General features: G+C 44.2%; 6 protein-coding genes across 6 annotated transcripts; 4 read left to right on the forward strand and 2 right to left on the reverse strand.

Annotated features, from left to right (window-relative positions):
• The first annotated feature begins 237 nt into the window (after window positions 1–237).
• EAE98_009384 (uncharacterized protein) lies at window positions 238–3,268 on the forward strand. Its single transcript, XM_038957005.1, has 4 exons — window positions 238–679; window positions 730–852; window positions 906–998; window positions 1,055–3,268. The coding sequence occupies exons 1-4, from the start codon at window positions 512–514 to the stop codon at window positions 2,864–2,866; spliced, it is 2,196 nt and encodes a 731-aa protein (XP_038806772.1). The 5' UTR covers window positions 238–511; the 3' UTR covers window positions 2,867–3,268.
• A 967-nt stretch (window positions 3,269–4,235) lies between these two features.
• Window positions 4,236–6,941, reverse strand: EAE98_009385 (uncharacterized protein; the record flags this gene model as incomplete). Its single annotated transcript, XM_038957006.1, has 5 exons — window positions 4,236–6,343; window positions 6,395–6,542; window positions 6,604–6,721; window positions 6,779–6,807; window positions 6,894–6,941. 5 exons carry the CDS (start codon window positions 6,939–6,941, stop codon window positions 4,236–4,238), a joined length of 2,451 nt encoding a protein of 816 aa, XP_038806773.1.
• A 1,661-nt stretch (window positions 6,942–8,602) lies between these two features.
• On the reverse strand, window positions 8,603–9,499 carry EAE98_009386 (uncharacterized protein; the record flags this gene model as incomplete). The annotated part of the gene is made up of 3 exons (XM_038957007.1): window positions 8,603–9,160; window positions 9,221–9,360; window positions 9,424–9,499. 3 exons carry the CDS (start codon window positions 9,497–9,499, stop codon window positions 8,603–8,605), a joined length of 774 nt encoding a protein of 257 aa, XP_038806774.1.
• Window positions 9,500–9,856: 357 nt separating this feature from the next.
• EAE98_009387 (uncharacterized protein) lies at window positions 9,857–12,071 on the forward strand (the record flags this gene model as incomplete). The annotated part of the gene is made up of 2 exons (XM_038957008.1): window positions 9,857–10,652; window positions 10,705–12,071. 2 exons carry the CDS (start codon window positions 9,857–9,859, stop codon window positions 12,069–12,071), a joined length of 2,163 nt encoding a protein of 720 aa, XP_038806775.1.
• Window positions 12,072–13,522: 1,451 nt separating this feature from the next.
• On the forward strand, window positions 13,523–14,743 carry EAE98_009388 (uncharacterized protein; the record flags this gene model as incomplete). The annotated part of the gene is made up of 3 exons (XM_038957009.1): window positions 13,523–13,763; window positions 13,822–14,538; window positions 14,595–14,743. 3 exons carry the CDS (start codon window positions 13,523–13,525, stop codon window positions 14,741–14,743), a joined length of 1,107 nt encoding a protein of 368 aa, XP_038806776.1.
• A 1,395-nt stretch (window positions 14,744–16,138) lies between these two features.
• Window positions 16,139–18,004, forward strand: EAE98_009389 (uncharacterized protein; the record flags this gene model as incomplete). The annotated part of the gene is made up of 4 exons (XM_038957010.1): window positions 16,139–16,471; window positions 16,522–16,615; window positions 16,674–16,873; window positions 16,928–18,004. The coding sequence occupies 4 exons, from the start codon at window positions 16,139–16,141 to the stop codon at window positions 18,002–18,004; spliced, it is 1,704 nt and encodes a 567-aa protein (XP_038806777.1).
• Between the last annotated feature and the right edge of the window lie 444 nt (window positions 18,005–18,448).

Genomic DNA, 18,448 nt, shown 5'->3' on the forward strand with positions numbered 1-18,448 from the left:
GGTTTATATGTTATGTGGTACCTACTAACATGAAAAATAAAGTTTCAAAGTTCTCTCAATATAGAAAGGTGCAACGATCTACAATTCACATTGACATGAGATTTCCAAGTTTACTCGTGAAGCAGGCGATTTGGAATATACTCTACTGTGCTGTGCCACAGAAGATCCCCAAAGCCACTTTCTAAATGTGGGCCCGACGCCTCTCGACGCTAGATGCACGTGATCGTCTACCCCATCACGCTAAATAAGGCTCGAGCTAAGGTTATCTTTGCGGGACGCAATCCATTTTGTGCGTCCATCGACTTTCATTCACAACCCAACATTGACTTTTCCATTCCAACACACAGCCTTATCTAGAAGGCACTTTTGAGCGCTCTGAAATACAAGGCGCTTCTTTCGATCAATTTAACAGATATATCAACTTTGTTACACTGCTACCTTGGTTATCCATATACAACGGCGAGCGATCCTAGCAATCCTCCCTAAGATACCGTCGGTACCGAAAATTACCATGAATTCTTCACCCTCCTCTGCCATGTCCAGAGCTACGCCCAGTCATGGATCTCGCATGCGCGAACACACACCCAGGAATCGGGAGGCTACATCACCCGTTGAGAAGCTCGAAGCTATTATAAAAACCAGAGACGAAGAGCCGGTTCAACATAAAGCACAGGTCCAGGTTCGTTGGAAAAGAATTGTCCTCGTAGCATACGCTAACATTCCTCCCAGGTTTCTGCGGACAATCTAAGAGACGACTTGATCTCTATGAGAAAATGCTTAACTTGCTCCATCTGCGACCAACTACTTTACGAACCATGGATTTTACAATGTGGCCATACATACTGTTATTCTGTGAGTGCAGTCCGAGAACTTGGTTAATTGGATAGGGGCTGACGTGATTATAGTGTCTGTGTCAATGGTTCATCCCAAACAAGAGAAAAAAGACATGCCCAGAATGCCGCGCACCAGTGAAGCAAATACCAGCTCCAGCCTTCCTTGTAAGAAACTCCTAAAAACGGCATAAGCAAAATTGAGGCGTATTAATCAGCACTAGATAAAAAACATGGTCGAGATATTCATCCAAAGAGGTCAACTAATGCCAGACGACGAGACGATAGAACAGCACAAGGTCAGGAATGCCGAAGAAACTGAGATAGTAGAGAAAGATAAAAATAGCCCCGAAGGATTGTTCAAAGGCACATTCCCACCACGGCATGGGGAACTGTGGCTCGATGAAGTGGACGGGATTATGCGATGTCCTTCCTGTGGGTATGAGCATGAAGGTGGGCCAACGTGCAATCGTTGTGGTGCTGAGTTTGACGATATTTATGGCTTCAGCGATATGGAAGACGACGGCGATCTTTCAGATTTTGACATTGGTTATGGAGAGGATATAGAGCTGGCGCATGAAGATATGAGGCGTGAGCTTGAGCTTGAAGCCGAATTACACAGGGGAGCAGGAAACCCTCCAAATGTTTCCCACCTTCGCCATAATCCCTTTGCTTTCGGTGGTCCAATCCACCAACACGTTCTCCATCATTATCACACTCATCAGCGTGGCCATCATGATGATAATTTGAACGACGACTCAGAAGATCCTACAAATTCCGACACCAGCAATCAGGACAATAGCGATGACGAAGACGCTGGTTCACTGGAAGATTTCATTGCAAATGACGACGAAGATAGCGAGTCCGTTGCTCCTCCACCACGTAGGGCGAGACAGAGAGTGGTCATAATATCGGATGACGACGATGACGATGACGATGACGATGAAGAGGATTCTGATGATGAAGGTGGTGCGATTACGAATCGCCGACGGCCGCGATCTGGCTGGGCCGGCTCCTCAGAAACGCCTTCCAGAGCCATCTCAATCTCAGCGGAGGAGAATGATAGCACACCCTCTAGATCTATCTTGGTTTCAGATGACGACAATGGTAGCAGTGCAAATGGTTCGGAGTTTGGCGATGAGATGGACAATCATGAGGCACGCAGGCTGAGAGCATCGGGAGGCTGGAGTCCCTTGGATGAAGGAGAGGATGACGATACAAACAGATTGGCACACGGTGAATATGGTGATTATACTACAACTGACGATGAAAGAGCCTCGGACGAAAGCGATTCGGATACGATTGGTAATCCAAATTCAGAAGGCGAAGAAGAAGATGATCGGCCTCGTGGGGGGCTTCGGGGGATACTAAACTATGATTATGAGGAAATGGACCCAAATTTTGATGGTTTCTCTTCAAGCGTGGATGGGGATGCCACACCAATCGATTACGGTGGAACTAGCGACGGCGCATTTAACAATCACGGAAGCGAGAACGAGCATTACGACTATGACACTGATGGAGATCTACTACCTAGCATGGATCGGGATGGTGATACTGAAATGAGTGTGTCCCCTGGTGTATCACGGTCCAGTCGAGATGTTAGCGTGGAAAGTAATCTGGGCGAAAATCTCGGCGTTGCAAACGAAGTTGCCGGGAATGACGACGACGATGACGATTCAGACAGCTCGATTCGTCCACCCCCACGTCGACAACCGAGAAATAACGCCGTTCATCAACAGTATAATTCAAGAATAAGCATGCTATTCGCGGAACATCAAAATACTGTTAGAAACGCTCGAAACCCTGATGACATAAATTATTGGGAAGATGAAGACGATAGAGATATCCCAGAGGGCGGTTCCTCTGGGAATCGTCGCAGGACTCAATATCATCATCCTCTAGGTCCACCGGGAGGCAATCATCACCGCACCATGCAACCTCTTGGTATTGATAGAATCAGAACATCTCGAGGCTCTTCGCCACCACGCCTCGTATCTACTTATGGTAGAACTGGTCGTTCGCAGAGACAGTAGTCAACATAATTGTAAATAATACAGACATAATCATGAGGCGTTGGGTAAAACTCTTCTTTCTGGGATCTCAACATTAGCGCTTGGCTGGACTGGACCGGGCGGGAACTGAATGGGAAGGGAGTTTGGGTTCAAATACCAGGAACGGGATATACGAGAATATTAGTCTTGAGGTTAAGGGCGTGGCGTTACTTGATCTGAACGTCAAGTTAGGTCAAGGGTATTTAATCGCTGATACGAGCTGTCTGTCGATGGCGATTTTCGATTGTCTATGCATACTTGGCTGCCTACACATAGATTATATCTTTAAAAGTAAACCATAAAAGTATTTGTAATCCATGATCAAGCATGTACTTAATACATACTTATTTAGCATATATTTCACAATCATTTATTACTTTTTATACATAATGTATATACAGGTACATACACCCATCCTTCCGTCCATCCATCCATATATATACGAGAAAAATAAAAGATCTTGTTTCTCCCTTCTTCCTCAATCCCTATCTCTGGTCCATCTCTCGTTCTCCTCCCTCCCCTCCTCCTCCCTCCGCTTAGTCACCTAGATACTCTTTGCATTTTTATTTCCACCCCCAGCCTGCACTCCCCCTTCCCCTTCCATTTCTCTTCTCATCTCATCTCCCCCGCCCCCCGTCGTTCGTTTCCCAACTCAGTACAATTTTCCCATCTTCTCTTCTCTTGCCTCTTCTCCCTTCACTTCTCCTATCCATCCCGATATACACACAAACATTGGTATCAAAAACTTCCCTATACCCGAATTGCTCAAGAAAAGGAATCAAGAAAAGAAGCAAAAAGAGTAACCGAAGAATTATGAGTGGAAAAAAAAAAAAAAAAATGCTATGATGTATGTATGTATGTATGTACGTATATATGTGTAGACAGATGAATTTGTAAAGGCAAAAAGTAACAAGTAAAAAGTAAAAAATAAAAACAAGAAACCAAACGATGATGTGTCGATAATAAAATATGAGTATGGGAAGAGAAGAAGAAAAGAAAGAAAGAAAAACTAAATACGGTAAACTCTGAAGAGGTAAATGAATGGGTAAAACAGATAAAGCAGATAAAACAAAACGCTTCTATGTAGTGTAACAACCCAATCCATCCATTCCATTCCATGCGTGCATCCATATCCGCTATGCTCCTCGCCATGTATGATTACCGATGTACTATGTGCGACTTGCAAGGGAGATTAACTGGAAAAACAAATTGTACAAGAGAATATGTACGCTATGTACATGCGCACTACATCGCAACACATCGCACCAAATCACGCAGCAACCCCATCCACTCCCCAAAGACCCCATAAACCCCTTTATTTAACCAAAAACATTCTCACTGCAAGTGCCTTCTATACAGCTCCATTAGTAGGTGTCTTTTCTCTATCCGACTCCTCAATTGTATCCTCCCTTCTCAACATTTCACCTGGGGTGAAAACCATCTCTTCTGTTTCACCCGGTCCAGTCACGGGGGTAAAGACATCGACTTCTTCAATTTCTTCTTCGTCTTCTTCTTGAATTATTTCGCCACTTCTTCTGCCTGCTATACTGGTGCTTCTACTGTGCGAACCCGTTCTTGTGTGACCATGGCCGTTTCCGCTACCCGATGCGACAGGTGAGGTAGTATTGAGTGAGGGTCCTTTAAATAAATTCTTTTTCCGTTTAGCGAATACGAGAGGGGCGCCAAATGCACTATTGCTACCACCCCATGAGACTCCTTCATTGAAACTTGAAAGCGGGGTTTGTCGAACGACACGGATGTTAGAAGGGAATGAGCCAAGGGTAGGGGTTGCGGGTAGGACCTTGACGGAGTGGTGAGGGCTGCGAGTAGGTAATGATATCTTTGAGCCAGATCCATTGGATGAGGTCGATGAAGCTTTAGAATGAGTATGTTGATGCATTATACTGCGAACGGAAGAAACAGAAGACGATGTGGATTTTCGTCCTCTCAAGCCACTGCTTGGTCGACGTTGGAATGTCGAGCGAGGGGTTACGGGTGATGGAGATAAAGAATGTCGTTTGGTACTTGAAGTTCCTTGAATTCGTGAAATAGGAGGGCCACCTAGTTGTGGCATCGGAGCACGTGTCATCGTAGGAGACTTTGAAGTAACAGGTCGTGGACTAGGGTCCTTCGGACTACTCGAGCCGTCAGCAGCCTTTTCGCGGAGATCTGGTGTTGAGCGACTAGCTTTTGTCTTTTTCCCAGGTGACCTGGCACGTCTAGCAGAATCTAGAAGCCAATGTTTCCAATGTGCCAGTTGGTTTATGATAGCATGCTGATGCTTGCGACGCTGTTGGGGAGGTTTGACAATGCCATTAGTACTAGGGTGTAAGAAATCATGATTAGAAGTAACTAGTTGCAGTGTGCTCCCTCGTGACCGGGCACTCCGCAAAGTGCCTTCTTTTGGAGGAGGAATAGGGCGTCGATGTCGAGATGAGCTTGCCGAGCGAATTGAATCCTTTTCAAGTGGCGGAGGAGGAGTGTGAACTTCAGGCGAGGAAAACTGTCCATGTTCGGGTAATCCAGGTAAGTCAGTCAGTATAAGGTCCGGGTAATGGGCGCTTCGCCTCTCCTTTCTTCCTCTGCTCCTAGGTGGATCGCTGATCTTTAAAGGCTGCCCTTCTTCATCGACTCCAGTTAAAATTGGCGTCATTTTTTCCAAACGGCTACTCGCAGCACTTAGTCTTCTCGAGGATCGGTTCTCTGCCTCTCGTTCCTTGCGTTTTCGTTCTTTTCGAGCCTGTTTTCTTTCTTCCTTTTCGAGTAGGAGGGCCCACCAGCCGGCCAAAGCATCACATCGTTGAGCCAGTACATTTTCGATAACTTGGTCGATATCTACACCAGCACTTCGCATCCGCTCCAAGGTCTCCTTCTCTAATGCAGTGGTGAAAGGTGCCGCTCTCTGCAGTTTTAGAATGGCTTGCTGCTGTGGCGCATGCTCGGCAAGAAATGGATGCGTAAGAATATCAGACAAAGCAGGTCGTATTAAGGGTCTCTTTGATAATAGGACACTCAGTAAAGTTCGCGCGTCGGTTGTAAGGTGATCCGGCCATTTTGGCTCCGCAGTCAAGATTCTAGTCCTTGTAATGTTATCGTCATCATCGTCGAATGGTAGCTCGCCGCATAGTAAAGCGTATAGGATAACGCCTAGACTCCAAACATCGACCTTTTCTCCGGCATACTTTTCTCCCTTCAGCATCTCTGGAGCACTGTAACATATGGTACCACAGAAAGTCTGCAAATAGCTCGCCTTTCCTTCATACTCGCGAGTAAACCCAAAATCTACAAGTTTAACATTCTCGTATTTATCTAAAAGGATATTTTCCAGTTTTAAATCTCGGTGAACGCAAGATGAATTGTGAACGTATGAAACGGCGCCAACCAATTGAGTGAAGATCTTTTGTACCTTTTCCACCGGTAGGGGACCATGCGCAAGAAGATAATTGTATAATTCGTCGCCTGCACCATCATTATTAGCCCCATTTCCTTCTGCCTATGCATCCAACTTACCAGGACAATACTCCAGCACAAGCCATACCAGGTTTTCGGTGACAATTACTTCGTAAAGGCGAGCAATGTGAGGATGTAAGAATTGTCGGTGGTGATGTATTTCTCGAGCCAGATTGGAATCATCCTTGTTGGCCGACTTGAGTACAACCTACAGGACACCGGTGAATTAGTAGATATTCTGCGAATCTCAATTCCATCCTTGAACGTACCTTAGAGCTATGCAAGAGTTTGTGCGAAGCCAAATAAACCTTCCCAAAAGACCCCTTCCCAATCAACCTCCCCAACGTGTAATTGCCTACTGAGCGGAGTTCTTTCGACGAGAACTCTCTGCACAAGGTTCATTGTTAGCATTGTTCCATTTGGTCTGCTCCGGCAGATACGTACTCCAATAACTCATGATATGAATTGGCAAGCTGTGACTCGAATGTATTAGCCCCTCATATTCATTTCCCAGAAACCCTTTCTCCTTGCGCCCACTCAACACTTCATCGATGCCTACCTTAGCTTTCCGGCCCTGCGATTCAGCCTTAAGCCTTGCTGCCTGCATACCAGTCACCTTTCGCCACTCCGTCTGCTGTGTATACAAGAGGCCCTGAGCCGGGACATCCAAACTCTACCAGTCACGTCGGCGCGTCGTATTGGCGAATCGAACTTCGTCCTATTTGATGATGAATAAACGTCCGGAAGATGCCTGAAGATTGATGAGCCTTGGGTAGAAAAGCAGCCTTATTGAGAAACTTTGGTCATTGGCTACTGCGTAATAAGTCGATATTGGTGCACGATAGATAAGGTATGGCAAAGAATCATGATTTAGAGACAAAATAAATGACAAGGAGGTGCTTCAACAGGGGCATGTTTTTTCTATGGTCCGGGCAGCGGGCTTTTCAAAAGCGGTAGGACGTATGTTAAGGTTACCTTTCCAAAATGGACCAACTTGAGACCTCCTTTTATATATATAATTTGGGAAATTTTGATGAAGGAATGTGCTTCTTCTTGATGCAGCAGGAGACAATATCAAATGTTCAAACGTGGCTGTTATGATCTGATACTTTTCTAAAGGTATCTTGCCATATCGTCTATCGAAGGGAGTACCATGGAGGTACCGGTACACATATCGTTGTTTCATCGTTTTACCTCTTCCCAGGTTCTTTCTCATGGTACACTTGGTATTCGCTATTGAGTTTCTCTGAGAGATTGACAGCAATTCAGAGTCATTGACTATCCAAGTCTGCTCCAAGTCTGCTCCCACTCCAAGATGCACGATCGAATACTTGATATCAGGTACGCATGATTGATGACCTACCGAGTCATCTCTACCTAACAAGTCCATGACTTCTCATTACGAAACTATGATGTTTTGATGTAATACTGTTGAATCCCTGCATGGGATCCTGCATAGAATAATGATCCATAAGGACGAATACGATCCACAAAAACATGGCAGAGCGTGCACTTTTTACCGCGAAGTCTTGAATTCCTATCTATATTTAACCTTCTTCAGCTGAGAATGATGATGTTGCTTCGAGAATGAATCTCCATGGATGTTCCAAACATACATACCTAGTGCCTTTGGACTAACACTCGAGTGACCCATCCCTATGGTTCAATGTAACGATATGAGGTAGAAAGGCGATATATGAGTGGTACAAGTAACTATGTGTACCTAGTACCGAGAAGAGACTAAAGTCGTTCATTGGGGCAATAGACATTAAGGTCACCAGCGTCAAACATCTAGACTTTAACGTGTCGAGGGAGATGATATGGTATCGGATTTTTCTCACGTTTCTGGTTTCGTTTAGACAATTGCAATATTTGTGTAGGCGTAGGCGTAGACGTAGGCGTAGGAAGATATTAGAAAATTCCAAAGATAAATGGCTATTTTTCTCTATGTATGATAAACTCATTCTTCGAACATGTACCTAGGACAGCTGAGAAAATCGATATCATCAGCTTTTAGACTAGATCTCATATCTTCTTCACATGTTTGCTTGTATGAGATTCTCGTAGGCAGACGGGTTCTAATTAAGTTCTGAAATTTCTTGGATACCAAAGATCCTCTCTCGATCTACATGACCTCAAATAGGAATATATAATGTATTCGTGAATGCCAGAATGATACTTTTCCCTGTATATTCCCTTCCCCGAACACCACCGCAACGCCTGGTAATGAAATTCCATGTCGTAAGTCCAGCCAATGCATTCTAGCTTTTAAAATCTCTCCTTCATTCTGCTAGCAACAGTTCTTAAATTGCCGTAAACCTTTCCAGGTGGGCTACCCAAAATCAGACTAACAATGGCCTCTCTCGCAATGTGGATATTCTTGAAGCCTCCCAGAATGTGGATTTTGCTATCTGCAAGAACCACTCTTGTGCGACTCGCATTCTCAATTGCAAATTTGGTCTTTCCATCCTTGCCTGCGATACGGCCGATGGCTCTTCCCAAATGCTCACCTTGCAGTGTCTTTACATCCTTAATCTCAAAAGTCTGAATGTAAAGGTCGTCAAGTCGTAATAATGCGATAGCATCATCAACATCGAAACCTAACGAAAAGGCCTTGACGAAATCTTCGCCCTTTTGTAAAGATCCAGTATCGGTAGTATGTTTGGAGGTACGGAGTTCAACGGCTTTGTTTTTGATGTTCATGCGAACTTGGAGTTTAAGATGCTCGACGAGAGGAGGGTAGATCTTAGGCCAGGCGGCTTTGAGAGGTGTCATTCGGTGTGGAGGAATGGGAACTTTTCGAGTTTCGACTCGGGTTGCTGGGTCCTGTTGTTTTTGTTAGAATCGCATGCGCTTTTTGACAGTAGCATAGTTTGAGAGCCGTACAATATTCTTGGCTGGTGCAAATCGAGGTCGTCCTTCTTCATCAATGTGCATCTCGCTATTGTCGGTGGCTGGAGGCAGAATAGTATCCAAATCTGCAGAAGTAACTTCTGGTGCATCTAATAAAAATTCATCATCTTGATCTGGGACGACATTAGCTACTGTTCCCGCAATGCGCATAGTGGCAGCGTCATAAGATTAATTACTTTGATCGGGTGCTGGCACATTGGTAGCTTCAGCAAGCTCTTCCGGTCTCCTCAACAAAGCTGTTGGTGCAGGCATTGTCTGTTGTCGGATTGCGTATGGTGAAGTTGAACGATATCTTCGCGAAAATATTCGTTATGTAGTTGGAATACGAGTCTTTCTTTTTTGAATGTCGATTTTGATGTTCGTAGTCAGTCGATCAAATTGGAAAAAATATTTAGTGGGGGGTATGGATGCGATAGAGAATTTACTGATAAGATCACTAGCGTCTTCATTAGTGCCAAAAATTCCAAAAGGCGCATCCGGAAAAGCCCATCGTCATTCATTTTCTCGCGTGCCTTCATTTTTCAATTCCTGTTCCAAGATACGAGTGTTGAGGAAGGATTCTACGACTTCAACAGTCTTGTTTCAATCTTTCAGGATGAGCTGGAGGTTATGTCGACAAACATAAAACCTAGGTTATGGTCCCAATTATGGGATCAAGCAAGTTCACTCGCTGCAACAAAGACATGCAAAGAATCTATACGACCTTTCATATCTAATTCGGTTCTACTAAATACTACTCGTCGCGCATTTTCGCAATCAAAAATCAGGTCCTTCTACAGCTCTTCTCCCAAGACTCAAGTCCGAAGGAGTTTTGCCTATGGCGGGGTCTTCTTCCTCGATTTGAGCTCAGGTACATCCGCAACGCCCTCGATAGCATCATGTACAACCACAGTGGAGAAGACTCTGTATTCAGCATCATCTTCGCCAAGACGACCTTTGACAACATTTCTTCAGCAAGAATGGCGACGTGAGATCCATTCAAGTAGTCGGCGAAGGGCGAGAGGATATGCAAGAAGAAATAAAAGCTCTGCATCAAATTTACAAAATACTCGAAAGACACCCCAAGAGACCCACAACCCCTCACAGATTACCCCGCCAGTAAAGGAATCGGTCACAGATGCTAATATCCCACACTCTACCTCGAGCAAGTACCATCTTCCTCACATGCCAAAGATGCCCCATCGGCCGACGAGAGAGGAACTACTCGCTGCAGCAACGGGATTTTGGTCTCGATTGAAGGTCCGATTCAAGTGGTTTACGATTAGAGGCGGGCGACCATGGAATGTTGACGATTGGAGTGCTTTTGTCTCATGGTTTGTCTTAGGAAATATCGCCTGGATTTTTATCGGAACCACAACTTTCTTTTCTCTTGTTATCCTATCTATCAACACTGTTGTCGCTCAAGGTAAGAGCCATTAAAAAATATGAGGATTCTACAATGACTGACTCTAGATTAGAAACATTGGCAAGATGGGTGGGTGATTACCTTACACATTCGGCAGGCATCAAGGTCGTTTTCGAATCTGCCATCGTGCCGCGATGGAAAGATGGAGTAATTACGTTCCGGAATGTGTTTGTCTCAAGGAGACCAGGACAAGGGAAGACCAAGTTTAGCAAGGGTTCATCTCTGAGTGCTGCGGCTGCGGCTGCATCTCAACGGCAGGTGGATACAGAGGGAAAGAAGGAGGAAGAGGAGGATACAAACTACACCCAATTTGACGTCACTCTCGATACAGTCAATGTCACTTTATCATTTGTCAAATGGTGGAATGGCAAAGGACTTCTTCGGGACGTAGAAATTAAGGGTGTCCGAGGAGTAATAGATAGAACTTCAGTTCATTGGGGCGACGAATACATCGACCCTAAATCGTTTCGACATGAGCATAACCCCGGCGATTTCGAGATAGACTCTTTCAAACTGGAGGATCTCTTGGTTACCGTGCATCAACCCAATGGCTTCCGACCCTTCTCTGTCAGCATCTTCTCATGCGATTTGCCCCAGTTGCGGAAACAATGGCTATTCTATGATTTCCTTTCGGCGAGCAACATGTCTGGTGCCTTTGACGGATCTCTTTTCACAATTCATCCTCGACAGATCCACGGGTTTGCTGGCTCGCACGCTCTTGACTCTTCTGGAAATGAGGGGTCAAGCCTTTGGAAAAAGCAAAGTCGTCTCCGCATAGATGGCCTCAAAATTGACCATTTAAATCGAGGAGTGGAAGGGCCGTTTGGCTGGATTCATGAAGGAAATGTTGACATTGTTTCTGATGTCATGCTTCCAACTGAAGCGGATGACAGTATCGCCAAGGTTATGTCCGACTTTTACGACCGCATGGAAGAAGCTGTAACATCCAATCGTTATTTCCACATCCTCGAAAACAACTCACGGAGAGAAGAACCAGACACGCTTGCTGAGCCTGATGCTTCGGCGGAGAAACTCTCTCACGATGATAATAAACGCTACATCGTCATGGATCTTCGCATTCATCTTAATGACGTGAAAGCAGCCGTGCCACTCTTCACTCGCGACTTATCCTACGTTAATCAGGCCCTGATTCGACCCATCGTCGCCTATATCAACGCGAAGAAAACATTTATACCTATAAATTGTCGAATCGTGAAACGAGCTAGTGATTTTGATGGTAGCTGGACCATCTTCGATAGCGGATTAATGGATGATATGTCTGCAGAAACTTATGAAGCATTTGCGAAAGATGTGGTCGACAGTCAGGCCCGCCTGCGTCGGTTGAAAAAGGTGGGATTTTGGTCAATTTCTATGGCAATCCAGGCAATATTTATGGGCATGGCTGGAAACGTTGCTTGAATTGTCAATTGATTAAACACATGAACGGGCTTGTTCAAGGCCTGCATGTAAGGTCATGAGACTCTCCTCTTACCATGAGGTATAATGACATTCTTGTATAAAATGATGTGGCAATGGATGGGCAGTGCATAGCTTGGTTTTGGTTTTATGGTTGAATTGGCATGGCGTTTAGATATCCCCCTCAAAAAAACGGACTAGCAGGTGGGAGAACAGGAGTTTGGATTTGATGCATGCTCGTACACGTCTACACGCGCATCTCTATAGAATACTGAGATGCAAATGGAATCAGATACACTTCCTAAAGTCAGTCATTACTCCTACCTTCATTCAACGTGATGATAGTTTCGAACGTCCAGTTTTAAAAGGCCGGCTCGTTTACCACATAAGCATCGTACATAATCCTACCCACCAGCAACGCCTAGATAGCAAACTATCTCGAAGTGAGTAGAAAGTATGAAGCCTAGAGCTAGGCAGTAAACGTTGAGAGTTTAAATGCACGCCCTTTTCGTTACTTTTTTCTTAAACTCCGTAGCTTTGCCTTTCATCTTGTACTGTTACCGGTAGCAACTGGTCAGGGAGGTTCAGAAGTCAGCAGTTGACTTCGCCTATTCGTACGGGAAGCCGAATTCGATTATTCCAATCTTTACTAGAATCTTCTAGCTGATTGAATGTAAACCAACTACAGATAAAACATATGTGGAGGAAATAATAGAATGATTGGATGTATCATGAAGTGGTCGAACCCAGCCGTTGTTTTCTCTCCTACGAATAGCTCCTGTATGTAAGCGAAGAGGAGAATTGGCGGGCACCGAATAATACTTAGACGACGATGATACAAAGTCGTTTGCAGATTGGTGATTGCTAAGCATTGACTTTAAAGAGCTATGCTCCTAAATATTTTAGTTAAGATGTGAATCACGATTGATGCAATCTCTCATGCCAAGTATCCAATAACATTCGTCTTAAATATGACGCGATTTAGACCCCCTATCGCAGCATGAACCACAAAAAACACATAGCAGGGTTTAAATCCAAAACAGTCAGTAATATTTCCCCGCGTTCTTATCTAGTTACATACTCTCTGTATCATATCGTTTTGGCATCACGGTGCATTTCGATTCACGCATGTAGACATCCGATATGCTTACATTGCACTCCAGCTTGGGTTTGAAATCACACAACCGACGTACGATTGCTATATCTCGTCATGCATCGTCTGTATTTCGCCATACTTGCCGTTCTTCCCGACGGTAGAGAACTGTATTATCAGTATATCAAGTCAAAATTGAAAGGACCTTCGCATATCCAAAATACGACTACATAGACTGAAGAAACCCCTTCTGTAAAAGCATCATGATTTCTAGCTCTCTTTGTTTGAGAACCTCGACATTAATTCTTCATCCTGTTCATCCAGATCCAAAGAACGATACAAAATCTTCAAACGATATATCATGGCTCCCGCTGCAACAGAAGCCCAATCAGCTCCAGTCGTTAGCCTTAACAAAGGCAACGACAACATCAAGACAGAGTCCACCAGTCAAGAAAAATGGGTGAAAAGCACTGGCGTTCTAGATCAATTTGAGTCCTTTGATGTTACTCCTGTTATCGGCCGCGAGTTTCCAGATGTCAATTTGGTAGAATGGCTTCAAGCTCCCAATGCCGATGAACTCTTACGCGAGCTTGCTCTTACTAGTAAGTCCCAATGAAACATAACGTTCTGGTAAGTCTATGGATGCTAATAATGACTTAGTATCCCAACGTGGCGTGGTATTCTTCCGCAAACAAGATAGTCTCACTGCCGATTTGCAAAAGGAACTTGTGCAACGCATTGGTCTCCTTTCAGGAAAGCCATCCACTTCAGGTCTTCACATCCATCCGCTTCTCAATCCAGAGAGAGAAGGATACCGCGTGACAGACCCAGAGATTAGTACCATTGACTCGGTGCTCAACAAGAAACTTTACAGCAACACAAAATTGGACCGAGCAAACGGTCTCCAAAATACTTCCAAATGGCATGCAGATATTTCTTTCGAGCCAAAGCCTGCCGATTATTCTAGTTTGAAATTAGAGGTACTCCCAAAGACGGGAGGCGACACATTGTGGGCAAGTGGATATGAAATCTATGATCGAATTTCAAAACCCTACCAAAAGTTCCTCGAGAGTCTGACTGTAACATTCCAACAACCCGGCTTCATTGAAGCTGCTGAAAAGGGTGGATTCGAATTGTACGATAAGCCAAGAGGAGCCCCAGAAAATGTGGGAAAGGAATTGAAAGCCGTGCATCCAGTAGTGAGAACTAACCCAGTCACTGGATGGAAATCTGTTTTCCCAGTCGGAGGTCATGTTAGTCATATCAATGATGTTACTCGATTGGAGAGCGAAGCACTTTTGGGTTGGTTTAAGCGATTGTTGGTGGACAATCATGATTTGCAGGTGCGATTTAAGTGGAAGAACCAGAATGACCTTGGTAAGTTTTTTTTGCAGTATCCCATAGCTCGTCTGTACTAATTTTGATAAATATAGCTATCTGGGACAACCGCTCAACTTTCCACACGGCCACAGACGATCTCGAAGGACAGGGTGAAAGATATGGTGTAAGAGCTGTTAGCGTTGGAGAAAAGCCATTTTTCGACCCCGAGAGCGAGTCTAGAAGAGATGCCCTAGGCATTTGATGTAAATAGCTGCACGATAGTAAAATGAATAACATGAACAAAATGATCGATATAAACCCTTGTAATCTGTCATTCGACAAATACTACCCGCTTGTGCTTGTGTCTAGGTAGATATCGTCATGAATGTAGTTATGAACACGGGTGAATGAGTCACTTGCCGTCTGCTCGCGAACATCTATAGCGACATATAAAGATAGAACTTATGGCTCATAAAAATCTTTATTCATGAATGTCACAAAAAGCAATATAGCTCATTCAGATTGTACTTCTTTTGCATTCGAGGGTGTTCATCTTGGGGACAGGAAGTGGTCGCGGATGTGGACATTGACCATAAAGTTCTCATTCACGTGATCAAGGTTAAGGCATTTCTCCACCACGGCTATCAGAACTTCACTCCAACAACGGATTTTCAATTGACATACATACAGATCACAATGCGAAGACGGTGAGATTGTCGAATGAGGACAGCAAAAGCCAAGCTATTGGCAGCATGTTATCTACACATCCCACAAATCACGGGAGAGATTTCACCCATTCATGTAATTGTGTTTTTAATATTTTTTTCCGAAAATTGAATCGATTGCGAAACAATTACGAAAGTCCGGGGACAGATGACAACATATGTTCTTACAGGCATTGCATGCCATATGCACACCCAACCAATCTCCCATTACCTCAATTCTCCAACTTTGTAGCTTCCCATGCAGATGGGACATCATATGTGCCCTCAGTACTGATAAGAGTTTCGTGCTTGTGGCCAATGCTTGTGTCGTGAGCTACTTTCGTCGATAAAAGGGTAAACTATTGGGACGGGCTTTTATGGCGACAAGTGCGCTAGAGATTCTCTCATCGAATATTGACTATGAAGTCTCTCTCTCAAGGGCTTCTATGACTACTTTGGAGCATGCCCCGGAATATACTCTTATGGTGGCGCCCGAGAATTTCATGCTGTTTACGCAGTATGCGTTTGACAGTGAAAAGATTCAATGTATTAGCATAATTTATGCGCCATCAAAAAGCACGTCATGGGCTTATCTGCCATCAAGACATGAAAACTTTGTTAGTTTTAACTATTTTCGTTTCTCGGGGAAATTATCACGAGGGAATGGTAGGTCTCGATCCGAGATTATGGATAATGTCGCTGCATTGTCTTTGCCACAAAGGTTTGTTACTCCGAGATACCTCTATTGTGTGATTTCCAGTGGATCTTTCTCAATAAGTGTCTGCCCTCGGTAGTCCCGCACACCTGCAGTGTCTCTTGGCCTTTCGCACCAATCACAATATAGCTGATATTGTAGCATGAGCATATCTTAAAACCATCGCGTGGTATAAGTATCTAGTTTTCTACATCCCAATACCGATCAAGTGAGAGATCAAAGTCGCATATATTCGAAGATGTCTAAAGATGCCACAGACAAGACGAAGCCTAAGAGTGGTGCCGCGCGACAACCAGATGACTCGCTTCAGTACGAGGAAGTAACAACTTTTGGCGACCCAATTCCTGTAAAAAATGCGACTTTTGTTTCTACGGGCTCCGACTCAGATGAAGATGGATCCGTATTTGCCAAAAATCCTTTTTTAGACCCCGATGTGAGGGAACACTGGACTGGGGTTTACGAAAAATCGCAATACGAATGCCGGCATGCCTTTGACCCCAATTTCACTTGGACAGAGGAAGAAGAACGACGACTGGTTCGAAGGCTAGATTGGCGAGTTTGTCTCTGGGCTGTAAGGTTGAGATTCCGGAATGTTTTAGATCATTGTTAACAACATTCCAGTGCATAATGTTCTTCGGTTTACAAGTCGATCGTGGGAACTTAACACAAGCTGTTGCAGATAATCTGTTGGATGACCTGAACTTGAGTACAAATGGTACGTTGGTTATAACTCTCCTCTTATGTAGAAAGCGACTGGGGTTAACGATACATAGACTACAACTTCGGCAACCAGATTTTTTTGTTTTCGTTCTTGCTAGCCGAGTTACCTTCACAATTAATTTCCAAGAAGATTGGACCCGATAGATGGATTCCGATGCAGATAACCCTCTGGTCGGTAGTTGCTATGTCTCAGTGTGCGCTCAAAGGAAAGTCTGGATTCTATGCCACACGAAGTATGCTGGGTCTTCTTGAGGTAGGTTTCATTGTCAACTCCGAGCTTGAAAATTCGAAACTCACCACTTGATAGGGCGGGTTTATCCCAGACATCGTTTTGTGGCTATCATACTTTTATACATCCAAGGAACTTCCTGTCCGACTCAGTTTCTTCTGGACTACACTTTCCGCAACCACTATCATCACATCAATTCTTGCTTTTGCTCTACTTCATCTACGGGGTGTGTCGGGATGGGCAGGATGGCGTTGGCTGTTCCTAATTGAGGGCTTGATTACTTCGCTAGTTGGCCTTGCTTCTTTCTTCATGATGCCAGCGTCTGCAGTCCAAACGAAAACATGGTTTCGGCCAAAAGGCTGGTTTACTGATCGTGAGATATCCATCGTCGTCAATCGAGTTCTCCGAGATGACCCTTCAAAAGGCGATATGCACAACCGACAAGCAATTACGCCAAAGAAACTCTGGAATGCAGCCAAGGATTACGACCTTTGGCCACTTTATGCTATTGGGTTGATCGCATATATTCCTCAATCCCCACCTACTTCCTACATTACTCTCACCCTGAAGAACCTGGGTTTCAGCACATTCAACACCAACTTATTGACAATTCCTTATTCAGCCTTCCACATTATCACGCTACTTCTTATCACACAACTATCTGAACGCGTCAAAGAAAGAACTCTGGTCTCCATGATACAACCGCTATGGACCCTCCCATGTATCATTGCGCTTCGCTTTTGGCCAGGTTCAGGAGTCCAGGCTTGGAACACATACGCATTGGTCACAGTGCTTCTATCATATCCTTATTGCCACGCCATTCTCGTAGCATGGACTTCCAAAAACTCTAACAATGTTGGCACTCGCTCTGTCTCCTCTGCTCTTTACAACATGGCAGTACAACTGGGAAATATCTGCGCAAGCTTCATTTACAGAACTGATGATAAGCCGTTATATCATCGTGGTAATACGCAATTGATCATTATAAATATTGCGTCCATTGCTGTGTTCTTATTTACGAAATTTTACTATATCATGAGGAACAAGCAGAGAGATAAGGTGTGGAATGCCATGACGGCTGAGGAACAGCAGGATTACAAGAGGAATACGAAATTGACTGGGAGTTCAAGATTGGATTTTAGATTTGCGCATTAGATGGTAGGTAGATGACCTTGTTTTGTGTTACGATCATCGATAATTATAATTTGTACCTAAGATATCAACTACCTCTATGTCGAAATATGGCCATCTGAATGATTTTAGTTTACTGTTTGTTATTGTGGCATGGTTTTGTTGCAGCACTAGTGTTGATAGGAATGCTTGATTATTCTCAGTTTTCTACTTCTCATCGCTTCTCATCTCCTGGGGCACAGAACGGAGAAATATTTGATGGCGCGTACTTGAAAAAGTGGAAGAGGAGCAATCACTTCCTACTAGGATAACATCAGATGGAAAATGGTCAAATCTAGCTAAGAAGTGGGAATGAGTAATCAGATCTGGTATTGGACTGGGTAACTACTGAGATGAGAATATGATATTAGAAAACTATCATCTGAATCTATAATTCAATCTCATACACTTTTCCTATAAAAATCGCTC

Source organism: Botrytis deweyae, assembly GCF_014898535.1.
Source record: "Botrytis deweyae strain B1 chromosome Unknown BDEW_027, whole genome shotgun sequence".
Lineage (NCBI taxonomy): Eukaryota > Fungi > Ascomycota > Leotiomycetes > Helotiales > Sclerotiniaceae > Botrytis > Botrytis deweyae.

What these genes read in the sequence shown, in the direction of transcription:
- EAE98_009384 (XM_038957005.1), top strand. Translation starts at nt 512, where the DNA reads ATGAATTCTTCACCCTCCTCTGCCATGTCCAGAGCTACGCCCAGTCAT. An exon ending in AACATAAAGCACAGGTCCAG is followed by an intron (nt 680 to 729) that starts GTTCGTTGGAAA and finishes CATTCCTCCCAG; the next exon opens with GTTTCTGCGGACAATCTAAG. An exon ending in TACCAGCTCCAGCCTTCCTT is followed by an intron (nt 999 to 1,054) that starts GTAAGAAACTCC and finishes AATCAGCACTAG; the next exon opens with ATAAAAAACATGGTCGAGAT.